Source organism: Castor canadensis, chromosome 1 (assembly GCF_047511655.1).
Source record: "Castor canadensis chromosome 1, mCasCan1.hap1v2, whole genome shotgun sequence".
In the NCBI taxonomy this organism is placed as follows: Eukaryota; Metazoa; Chordata; class Mammalia; order Rodentia; family Castoridae; genus Castor; species Castor canadensis.
In genome coordinates, this window is record NC_133386.1 from 147,573,126 (window position 1) to 147,584,964 (window position 11,839).

General features: G+C 44.1%; 1 protein-coding gene and 2 non-coding genes across 3 annotated transcripts; all 3 read left to right on the forward strand.

Moving 5' to 3' along the window:
• Nucleotides 1-3,017: 3,017 nt before the first annotated feature.
• On the forward strand, nt 3,018-5,751 carry Rpl27a (ribosomal protein L27a). The gene is made up of 5 exons (XM_020183504.2): nt 3,018-3,096; nt 3,479-3,542; nt 3,924-3,999; nt 4,595-4,769; nt 5,584-5,751. Exons 1-5 carry the CDS (start codon nt 3,094-3,096, stop codon nt 5,710-5,712), a joined length of 447 nt encoding a protein of 148 aa, XP_020039093.1. The 5' UTR covers nt 3,018-3,093; the 3' UTR covers nt 5,713-5,751.
• Nucleotides 4,164-4,293, forward strand: LOC141416541 (small nucleolar RNA SNORA3/SNORA45 family). Its single transcript, XR_012441214.1, has one exon. It is a non-coding gene; the product is annotated as a small nucleolar RNA SNORA3/SNORA45 family (small nucleolar RNA).
• On the forward strand, nt 5,348-5,479 carry LOC141416540 (small nucleolar RNA SNORA3/SNORA45 family). The gene has a single exon (XR_012441212.1). It is a non-coding gene; the product is annotated as a small nucleolar RNA SNORA3/SNORA45 family (small nucleolar RNA).
• Nucleotides 5,752-11,839: the final 6,088 nt, after the last annotated feature.

Consider the following 11,839-nt stretch of genomic DNA (forward strand, 5'->3'; position numbering starts at 1 on the left):
TCAAATAAAGGATGATCTCTTCTTAGACCTTGCCCACCTCTCTGCTGTTGACAGGCAGTATATGATTAAGGTTGAAGCAGTGATGGAGTTCATAATGTTGTGAGGTCAAAGAGGGAGTGGTCAATGAGGTAAAAGCAGGGAAGACTATGGCTAGGCCCAGGTTCAGTACCTTAGCAGCTATGTAGTCTCTGGTGAGACATCTGTGCCTGTTTTCTTATGCATAAAATGAGGCTGGTAATGCTGAACTTTCAGGCAAAGGCATTTTACTAATTGCAAGGTGCTCTGAAGATGTTAGGGCTATTATCATTGTGGATTGGAGTGTTCTCTTAGAAGAAGCAGAACGTAAGACAGGCCTTAAAAGTTGAGGAGGACTTAGGATATGCAGTCAGGAAGAGGATGGGCACTCCAGGCAAAAAAAAATGTCATGAGTAAAGGGAAAATGGAGAAGGGAAGTATCAAGTACAGTTGAAGTAAAAGCTTTTTAAGGGAACAAGCTTATCTACATGAGGTGGAAAGGCTGTATTCTGTGAAGGATGGGAGTTTGGTGAGGGATCAGGGTGCAGGAAGAATGATTGCAGGAGGGTTAAAAAACTGCAGATAAAAGATAGGATAAGGGGACTGGGGGTATGGTTCAAGTGCTGGAGTACCAGCCTAGCAAGCATGAAGCCCTGAGTTTAAACCCCAGTACTTAAAAAAAGAAAAAACATAGGATCAAGGGCCTGGACAAAGGCAATGCCACTGGGCTGAAGAAGAGGAAGCAGCAGATTTGAGAGATACAGAAAGCCCTGACACCATTAGCTAGATGGACAATGGTGCCACTCACCAAGATATAAAGAACATGCCAATGAGCAGGGAAGATCAAGATCTTTATCTTTGTGTTTCTTTTCTCTGTAGAATCCAAGGGAAACTAATAAGTAATTAGGTGAATATTTGTGTGTGGAGCTCAGCAACAGAAGTTTGAATGAAAGCTACCCAAGAAGATGATGTACTCTGAAAAGAGGGAAAGGCCAGAAACTGAGAAACATCAACATTTAAATGGTGGACAAAGTTAGAATAATCTGGAAAGGCTGAAAAGCAGCCAGGGAAGTAGGAGTATTGCAAGAAATTCTATAGAAAAAGAAGTCAAGGGAGTAAAGTACAAGAGAAAGAACACAAGACATGGTGAATGGGAAAAGTCCAGTTGGTAAATTGGTTCATTCATGACCTCAGTAAAAGTCATCTCACTGAAGCTGGATGCCAGTGGCTCACGTCTATAATCCTAGCTATTTAAGATGCTGAGATTGGAAGGATCATGATTCGAGGCCAATCTGGGCAAACAGTTCAAGAGACTCCATCTCCAAAATAACTGGAACAAAATGGGCTGGAGGTGTGGCTCAAGTAGTGGAGCATCTGGTTTGCAAGCATGAAGCCCTGAATTCAAGCCCAGTTACACACACAAAATCATCTCGCTGAAGTGAGCAGTGGGGCTGAGTCCTAGATTGCAGTGAATTAAACAACAGGAAGCTAACAAATGGACAGAATTTGTAGATTACTCTTTTGGGAGGTAGGCTGTTTAGGAAAAAGCATGGATGGATAGTAGACAGAATTAAGGATATTTGGCTAGAATATACCTTAGCTGTTGGAAGCAAGGCAGAGAAAATAGACACTCCTACACAAAGAATAATTGACGGGATGAGGGTCTTTTTTTTTTTTTTTTTTTTTTGTGGTACTGGGGTTTGAATACAGGGCCTCCCACTTGTTAGGCAAACACTGTACCACCTGAGTCATGCTCCCAGCCCTGTGACAAGATCTTGAAAACTGGATGAAGAACTATTTAAAGACAGGAGGAATGCCTTTTCTATTATTAATGAAGAAACATCCACTTGTTGGACATGTACATGCCAAAACTGCATGGCTTTCAAAAAAGAAAATACCAATCCTTGAGTCCTTAAAGGATCTGCTCTAGTAGATAAGACAAATGTACCTTGGTAATTACACAAGAGCTATGTATTACATTAGGTGTTAGTATGGGGAAGCAAGTGAGCAACTGTGACTTGCTTGCATCAGGTTGGGCAGTGCCTCTCTGGTCCAATAAAGGAAGGGCTCAAGGGCTTCCCAACCAGATTCTGTAGAAAGTTTAAATGTGGTGTTTATAAAATATATTTACAGAATCTGGGTCCCTGAAGCCTACAGGTGGTTGTAACTTGAGAGAACACCTGTAATGATAGCACAAGAGTAAGGGAAAAAAGAAAACTGTCCACTCAGGAAGGTGGGGGGCAGGCCCGTGAGGTGATGAGATATTGTAGAAGTGTCCAAGAGCTTCATTCAGAGGTGAGCACGCTGGCCCAGCGTGGTGGTGCACACACACGTAATCCCTGCTACTTGGGGAATGGAGACAGGAAGATCAAGAATTCCAGGCCTGCCAGGCACGGTGGCTCACGCCTGTAATCCTAGCTTCTCAGGAGGCAGAGATCAGGAGGACAGGAGTTCCAAGCCAGCCCAGGCAAACAGTCCCTGAGACCCTATCTTGAAAAAAAAATCCATCACAAAAAACGGCTGGTGGAGTGGCTCAAGGTGTAGGCCACGAAAAAAAAAAAAATTCCAGGCCGGTCTCACACAAATTAGTAAAACTCTTAAAACAAAAGGGCTTGGGGTGTAGTTCAAGTACTAGAGCGTTTGCCCAGCATGCACGAGGCCCAAGGTTCAATCCCCACTACCGCGAAAAACAAACAAGAACCCCTCAGGCCCTTCCGGTAGGCCTATGGTGCTCCTCAGCCAGGGCGCCAGGAAAGAGCCAGGCCCACCCAGGCCGCAGTGGCGCGCACCACGGCACCCCAAGTCCCGGATGCCACAACACTTCTCGGTCTCCGAGCCAAGTACAACAGACTGTTGCGATTGGACATTGAAGAGCGCGGCCTCCAAGCCACACAGACCCGGCTGTAAAGGGGTCGATTACTCCTACAAAGAGCAAGCGACCGGCGGAATCTCGCGAGATCAAACACGCCCCGCCCCAGGCCGGCCTCCTGGTCGGAAGTGAGACAATTGGTCCCGCCCCCCGCGTTCCGTACTCGCGAGACTTCGCACAGGCCTTCCTTTTTCGTCTCGGCCGCCGACATGGTAGGTGATTCTTTCCTTGTCTCCGCTTCCATGCTGGCGCAACGCGGAGCCTTGTTATTCTTGCCTCTCAGCCACATTGGCCGGGTCTTCTAGGTTTGCGTGGCCGGCAGCAGGGCAGGATGGCGTGCGTGGATCCGGGACAAGGAGACCGGAGGCCGCGTGTTCCGCCCGGCACTCGGATTTCTGAGCCACGCGGGCCGGGGTGTCCCGGCGCCGCGATAAGGTCGCCGATCCCGGGCTAGGAGTTGACTTAAGCTTGTCGGATGCACCAGAAGTCGAGCCCTTTATTGCAGGCCCATCAAGCTGACAAGCCTAGCCTCCCCTCTCCCCCACCCCGCCCTTCTTTTTTAGGCCTTAGTACTGAGCTCCTTTTCCCACACAGCCATCCAGACTGAGGAAGACCCGGAAACTTCGGGGCCACGTAAGCCACGGCCACGGCCGCATCGGTAAGTGCCGGCTTCCCCTCCTAATCAGCCTTTCGGCCCCGATTCGGGTGCTTATTCAGGGGTTAGGTAGCTTAGAAGTGAATTCGATTTAGACCTTTTTGTGTTCGAGTAGGACTGAATTGGACAGCTGTTTATTTTTTAGTAGCTCAGTTTTAAGAGAATCTCACATTAGTAGGGTAATAGAAATTAAGCCGCCACAGTATTGAAAGTATGGAGTGGTGTGGAATGCTGAGAAGATGTCTCACAGGGAGTCTTGAAGGGCTAGCCATGCTGAAATGCGAAGTGTAAACTGGAAACAAGAGCGAAGTCTCCGCTTTTGCCCAGGGTGGTGTTAAGGGTTATAGAAAGCTGTGTTGACCATGTAGCTTTGTATTCCTGCAGGCAAGCACCGGAAGCACCCAGGAGGCCGGGGTAATGCTGGTGGCATGCATCACCACAGGATCAACTTTGACAAATAGTAAGTGTTTCTTGGGTTTTCCTTTAACTGACACTGGATAGCTTTGGCGGTTGGGGCAGATAAGGATAGTAGACTAGAACAGTTGTTTGGAAATAATCCTCTTCAAAACTTTGCCTTTTGCTGGCTTGATAAAGTTAACACTTGATATGAACAGAAACCCTATCATCGAGGCTAGAGTCACGCTTGGGTAGTGGCTGTTGCCTTAGTGTGCTAGAGTCCTCGAAGAATAAATGCTGACCTTATTCACTGGCTGTGGGCCTTATGGCACAGCCAGTCACCAGGTTAGTTACATACTTTAAATCAACTTAAAGGAATGTTACATTCACCTAAATTTACCAATCATGGAGATTATGTATTTTGACTATTTCTTTAGATGAGCTCTTATAGAACTCTGTAGATACTCCATAGAACGATATGCAGTGACCTGACTTCTTCATGGATTTTAAGATTTAATTCAACAAATGCATGAGGTGTCTGGTATTTGCCAGTCACTGGTGCCCACTGGTGGACAATATACGCTGCAGTGGAAGGAAATGACTACAATATAGCCTCTTAGTGGAATGAGGTTATGAAGATGGTTGCCTTCTCTTTTCAGTCATCCAGGTTACTTTGGGAAAGTTGGCATGAGGCATTACCACTTGAAGAGGAACCAGAGCTTCTGCCCAACTGTCAACCTTGATAAATTGTGGACATTGGTCAGTGAGCAGACACGGGTAAATGCTGCCAAAAACAAGACTGGAGTTGCCCCTATCATTGATGTGGTGCGATCGGTGAGTGAATTAGCTATTTATGAAGTCCCTTGTCTTATTTTTACAAAACTCTTGAGTTAATTGAATCCATTTAATCTATCCTATACTTAACCCAGCTACCTACTAGAAAATTGTTCCTTTTGGTAGAATTACCACAGGTATAGACTATGACCATAATAGAACTATTCCCCTTCCTGTCTTGATCCTATTTTTCCTATCATAAGTGAAAATTCAGAGAGCACAGATTCATCAGATGTTTTGCTTATGTTTCCGGCAGAACATTTAGAGAGTAATCCTTTGACTCAGTTTATTTCATTTTCATTTGCATGTCAGTGGGATCAATAACCAGTTTTCCTACTGTCAGTTTCCCTGAATCTAATGGATTTGTGTTTCTTGGCTAGAGCTATGTACAGCTGGTTCTGATCTTGGAGCACAGCTATCCCCACACCTTCAGGAGATTTCCAAGTCACTAAAATCCTTGACTCACAGACAGCTTAATCTTCCTTGAATGATTGTGGTGGTCAGGACTTGGAGCATTGCTGGGAATGTGGTTGTTCTGTTTTGCTTATTGGGAGAATTGAGCAGGAGAGTAGTGCTTACCCGAGACTAGAGTCACATCCTGACACAGCACTTGTCCCGGTGTGCTAGAGTTCTCGGAGAGAATCTGCTGGTCTTGATTCACTGGTGGGGGGTGATCAGTGCCCCTGTTAGTGCCCAGATCAGAAACAGGCCAGTCTGGATCCCAGAAAGTTTGGGTTGTCACGTCTTGTTACTTTGTCCTTTAGGGAGTTGGTACCTGCTGTGGTGTATTATAAATCTCTTCCTCTCCTTCTAGGGCTACTACAAAGTTCTGGGGAAAGGGAAGCTTCCTAAGCAGCCTGTCATCGTGAAGGCCAAGTTCTTCAGCAGAAGAGCTGAGGAGAAGATTAAGGGTGTTGGGGGGGCCTGTGTCCTGGTAGCTTGAAGTCACAGAGGGAAGTTCATTAAATGCTAACACATCTTCTCTTTGTAGTCTTTGAGTGTAGGTTCTTCGGCATCTCTACACCTCCTGTGCCAGACAGTTCCTAAGCGTTAGTGACATGGACTCCCAGAGTGTATGATAGAGGTAGTACCAGCACTTCAGAAAGGCATTGACTAGTTGAACCTTTTCATTTATGAAATGAGTTGATACCTGTTGATAATCAGAGTGAGTATTTAAAGGCCTGTTGGCGTTATAGTCTGAGTTCTTCAGCAAGTGGGCAAGTGCACTAGTAGCTATTCATGTGGCCAGAAAGGAAAGTTTTGTTTTGGGGCAATGTTCTTCACAGAATTTTGTTAGGATTGAGGCAATACTTGAAGACTTAGTTCCTAAGCCTAAGGTTTTTCCACATGGCTCCCTCATCTTCGTCCAAACCATTCTAGTTAAAACCATAGTATATTGAATCAAAGCATTGATACATGAATCCCAACGGTCTGAATTTTAAACCTAATAAGAGTGTACTGTGTATGGATTAGATTCCAGAAAGCACTTGTCGGGGATTCATAGGTCCCAAAAAAGTAGTGAAACTGTTCATTCCTTTTAGTCCGAAACATACCTAGTGGAGAAAGCTGGGAAATCCTGGGGATCATAAATGGGAGTGTGTCAAGCTTCCCTTGGGATCAAGATAAGATCTCAGCTCCAGTCCTGTAAGGACTTGAAAATTAAGTGCAGAAACTGCTGTATGTAGCACATGTTTTGTAATTAAATAATAGGGAAGCTGAGGCAGGACGGTGAGTTCAAGGTTAGTCTGGGATACTTTGAGACCCTGTTTCAAAAAACCAAATAACCCAAATCAAACTAAATGCAGAAGCCACTCCATCCCCTGCCCGAGGGAGGGCAGGTACTTAAGCTGAGCAGCCTTGTGTATTTACTAGAATATACAGATGCTCAAGTGATAACCCTGGTTAATGACAAAAGCCAAATGTCCATTTTTTTCAAATTCATGTGAGTCCTAAATTTGTTTATGGGACTGAACAATACATAACACATATGTGCTTATGTGGGCACAGAAAATGACAGGGAAGAGTTGCTAAAACATACTTGGTTCTGTATGAGAGGACCAGTCTAGATTTTGAACCCACATTCACAGAGCATTAACTACCCTGCCCATTGGCTCACACTGCCTCCATCCCTGCTTGGGGTCATGGCTAGTGCATAGGATTGATGAGGACCTTCTAGATGAAGCAGAGCTTTATCAGATACCCCACTTGGTAGCCTTTAGCTTTTTGGTCATAAGCCTCAATTGTGGGAAATGATACTGACCTAGCAATATTAGATTGGCATCTTTTTTATTCCCCTCTCAGTACTGAGGTTTGAACTCAGCCTTCACCTTGAGCCATTCCATCAACCCTACTTTCTTGTGATGGGTTTTGAACTGTGATTCTCCCGAGTAGCTAGGATTATAGGCCTGAGGCACCGCTTAGTAATTTTGTGTGTGTGTGAACTTGGCATGTATATGTGCTTTAAATTTCCATCTAAATCTTGTAGTAGATACAATTTATGGAAAATGTTTGCCAAAAGCATCAAGTAAATGCCAATCCCTATCGGGTAGCTAGCCCTAGAGGAATCCATTGGTCTCTGATGGTGGAAGGACCACGCCTGCCCGCCCTAGGTTGCAGAGGCTGTGGTGGCTAAGAGTACCCCTGGATACTCCTGGTCCTAGATCGTTTTGACTGACACCCTTCCCCAGCCTAAACCACAGGAGTGCTATCCCCTACCCCCACTCAGCTCACTTAGAGTACAGGTGGGTTCAGCCCCCACCAAACTGGTGGCTACTTGCCCAGTCTGGGGACACCAGAGGTTTCAGTTCAGCCATGCCCCTTGAGGGCAGAGGGTGTAGTCTTTGTTACCTGTACATTTTCATGATGGGAATTTCCAAACCTGAAAAAGATGATGAGAACCCATGTTTAAGGGCACCTTGGGTGAAAGAAAGAAAATGCTTGTACTGCCCAGAAATGTTCTGGAAGAACAAACCCCAGGAAAATTCCCTCTGCTGGGCTTTGGAGGGTGAAGGAGATGGCATGAGTTTTAGTAGAGTCTGAGTTTTACTACCAAATGGATAGTTCATATTAAATGGCAGTATGAGTGGACAAAACTAACTTGGAAAAGATACCAGAAACTTAACAGTGATGAAAAGTATTATTTCCTCCAGTTTGAGCTTTCATGGTCTTTCAGATTACACCTCCACAAATTTAAGATATTTTGGAACATATGCCATCACATTACCTGGTTCTAGAAACTAATTCTGTTTTACTCCTAGTAAGAATACAGGATAAGGTATATTTTTTCTATTTTACTTTCATTCATACTTTGGTTTTGGTGGTACTGGGGTTTGAACTCAGGCCTTCACCTGAGCCTCTCCACTGGCCCTTTTTTCCAAGGTAGAGTCTCAGGAACTGTTTGCCCAGGCTGGCCTCAAACCTCAATCTTGATCTCTGCCTCCTTAGTAGCTAAGATTACAGGCATGAGCAACCGGTGCCAGGCTTTCATTTGAACTTTTATGTTTTTTTAGGTACCAGTTGGGGTACAAGGTAGGTTATACATGTGAAATAAAGGGTATTTTTTAACAAAAATTAACTGACCTGTGATTATAATTAGACTTATTTTGTTGGGGCCCTAATTCCAGACTGTCCAATATGAACCAATTTGAGTAAGATTGTTTTCCAGTGGCACTCCTTCAAACAGTGTGTGTGTGAGAGAGAGACACAGACAGTACAGCTTCCAAACTAAGGGAGGAGGTTAGCAAATGATGGGAAAAGCATAAAAAAATTTAAACGAGCCTTCTATGTGGTCAACAAGCCTGTCAGGAAATAGACTAAGAAAAGCAAAGGGAAAAAACCCTCAAATTGTTTTTAAAGCAAATTATTAATCCAACAATGGCTTTGAAATAATTTAGCTTCCCTGTTCAAATATTCTGAGACATTTTAATTAACTTAGTTTGCTCTGAAACAATGTTAGGAGTGTTGTTCCCCTCCCCGCCACCTTCAGTGAGCCAAGATGTATTGGAAGAAGTCACTTAGGTGTGCTGTAGTGACCTTTACCTTGTAACAGTAAAAAAAAAAAAAAAAAAATCATGAGACACCAGTGACAATGTGATAACACTGATAAACTAGGTCCCTGCCCACCTGAGCAACACCATAAAACCTTTTTGTTTCTTACTTGAGTCAGCTTGGGCTTTTCTCTCCCTATGCTCAACAAGGATAAAGAGTCTTCCTTATTTCTGTGAACTGTGCCTCTGGTTCTTCTGACAGGATAAAATCTTACACAGGGTCTGTAATTTGTATGGTGCTGGGGATTAAACCCAACAGGGCCTCATTCATACATGCTGGGCAAGCACTGTACCACTGAGGTACACTCCTGGCCCCAAAACTACCTTTAAGAGGTCCAGATCCTTGCCCGGCGCCTGTGGCTCACACCTGTAATCCTAGCTACTCAGGAGGCAGAGATCAGGAGGATTGTGGTTCAAAGCCAGCCCTGGCAAATAGTTCACGAGACCCTATCTTGAAAAAAACCCTTCATAAAAATAGGGCTGGTGGAGTGGCTCAAGGTGAAGGTCCTCAGTTCAAGCCCCAGTACCACACACAAAAAAAGAGGTCCAGATTTTTATTCTGAGTGTAGTTTACCAGTGCATACTTAACTTACTGCAAAGAGCATTTAGAATGGTGTAATGGAGCAGACTGCATAAAAAATTATCAGGCCAGGGCCAGGTGTGGTAGTTCATGGTTGCTACTTGGGAGGTAGAAATATAGGAGGCAACCAAGTTCCTTAAGAATAGACAAGGCAGCTACCTGGGTATGGTGACAGTCTATTCCCAGCATGCAGGAGGCTGAGGCAAGATCTCTAGTTCCAGGCCAATCTGGGCTACATAGCAAGACCCTGTCTCAAAAAATGGAGAAGGGATGACCCCCCCCATAGACACTGGGATTTCCCTGGTAGAGAAAATAGAATCGTGTTGTCTTGGCCCTGAGGAATTGTCCCAGTTGTCAGAAAGGCACTTTTTAAGGACCCTGTTCTGAATGGTAGTAATACCATTCTCTAGTACAGTTTAGAAATTTATCAGGTCAGGGTTTTTTGTTTTTGTTTTTGTCACAATCATGGGAGGAACATGACTGGGATGCTAGATGTCCTGCACTGGATGGGTTGGTTCTACACAACAAAAAGCTAGCTTAGACTCTAGCTCCACTTACAGCAATAGTGTTTTTCCTCCTACAGTTTCATATATTTCTCAGGTTTTTTATAGGATTCAACTACAGTTTAAATCAGGGGGAGTTCATACTTTTCTTTGTTCAGAACATTACCAAAAGTTGTTCAAATTCCCTTAATGATAAAACACACTTTTCTGTCTACATGTGGGGCTATCATAGTAATTCTGTATATATAACTTCACTGTATCCTAGTGTAGAAGGGTGCCCATTTACATAGTTATTCAAGCACATTTACAGATAACAAAATACTTTCATTTCTCCTCTGATAGGTGAGATGTATTTAAGTAGCTTTTATTATTAAGTAGCTTATATTGACTATGAAATTCATAGTAATGGGGGACTTAAACAATATTTGCTACTTAAAAAAAAGAGTTGGGTCTGATAGGGTTCAGAATCCTTGGGTTAGAAGTCCAGAAATCATGTGAAAGCACAACTTGGAAAGAAGCCTTGAACACTTTTGTCAGCTCCAAACCAGGCTTGCCTCCCCCATGAGGCTTCTGTAGCTTGGCCATACAGTCACTGTATGGGCAGCCCATTCCAAGCTATTGTGTGCCAGTATGGGTTTCTGAGCTATAGCCCCAGTAGGAGGGAAGAGGCATACCTCTCAAGGATTCACCTCAGGATAAGATGCACTGTATTTTAAAGATTGCATAAATGTCTCAAATTTTATTTTAAAAAATACATGTTCTATCTTGTGACCTGATCACATGCCCAAGGTTCTTTGGGACCACATTAAAAAGGGGGGAATGTATTGGGCTGGGTACAGTGGCTCATGCTATAATTCTAGCTACACATGAGGTCTTAAGTAGGAGGCCTGCCCAAAGTGTGAGACCCTATTTAAAAAATAACTAAAGCAAAAAGGGATGGAGGTGTGGCTTAAGTGGTAGAGGGCCTGCATAGAAGTGCAAGGCCCTGAGTTCAAACCCCAGTAATGCAAAAAAAAAAAAAGGGGCAGGGGAGAATGTGGAAAGAGGGGTAGGAGAAAAAGCAGGAATACCTTTTGGGAATTAGGTATTATTACTACTAAGGAATCCACTCCTATTACTGTCACGAAACCCACTCAGTTAATAGAGATTGATATATGTATGTGTGAGTACTGGGGCTTGAATTCAGGGCCTACACCTTGAGCCACTCCACTATCCCTTTTTTGTGAAGGGTTTTTTCAAGATAGGGTCTCATGGAACTATTTGCCTGGGCTGGCTTCGAACCGTGATCCTCCTGATATCTGCCTCCTGAGTAACTAGGATTAGAGGTGCCCACCCTAGTAGTGATATTTTATTCAGTACCTTCACCCAATTCTGAATTTTTTGATTATAATTCCTGTCTTTTCTCTTGATCTCAACCGAAGGCCAACTCAAGTGACTGCAATCCCTGCCCTTCTGTCCTGGGAAATGTCAAAGCCAACTATGTAGGTTTTTTCAGAGGAGATGATTTTGTCTTCCTAGAATACAAATGCTCCACTTGGTTTCTCAGTCAGCTAGCAGCCCCTGATTGCGGGCAGGCTGGGGCCTGAGGGCCTCAATGGAGATGGGGTGAGGTGGCAAGGAAACTCAAGATGGGATCATCTTTTTAAATAGGCTATGGTACAAGGACAGGACAGCTTTGCAGTTCACATCTTGCCAGTTCAAAACCCAGTATCAATGAAGAGTTCAAATTTAATGCCTCTAGGGAGTTTTCAAAGTCTCTCTGCTCTTCCAAGGCCTTGGTGGATAGAAAGCCTAAGCCACTTTTGTTCCCCACCTTCTTTGCTCTTCCATGAAACATCATAGAATATTCTGGATGCAAACTTAGGATTCCAATGGAAACAAGTATTCACAGAGTGACAAAAAAAGAGTCACAGACAATGGCATCAAGGCTCTGACCAAGCC

What these genes read in the sequence shown, in the direction of transcription:
- Rpl27a (XM_020183504.2), top strand. An exon ending in CCACGGCCACGGCCGCATCG is followed by an intron (nt 3,543 to 3,923) that starts GTAAGTGCCGGC and finishes GTATTCCTGCAG; the next exon opens with GCAAGCACCGGAAGCACCCA. An exon ending in TCATTGATGTGGTGCGATCG is followed by an intron (nt 4,770 to 5,583) that starts GTGAGTGAATTA and finishes CTCTCCTTCTAG; the next exon opens with GGCTACTACAAAGTTCTGGG.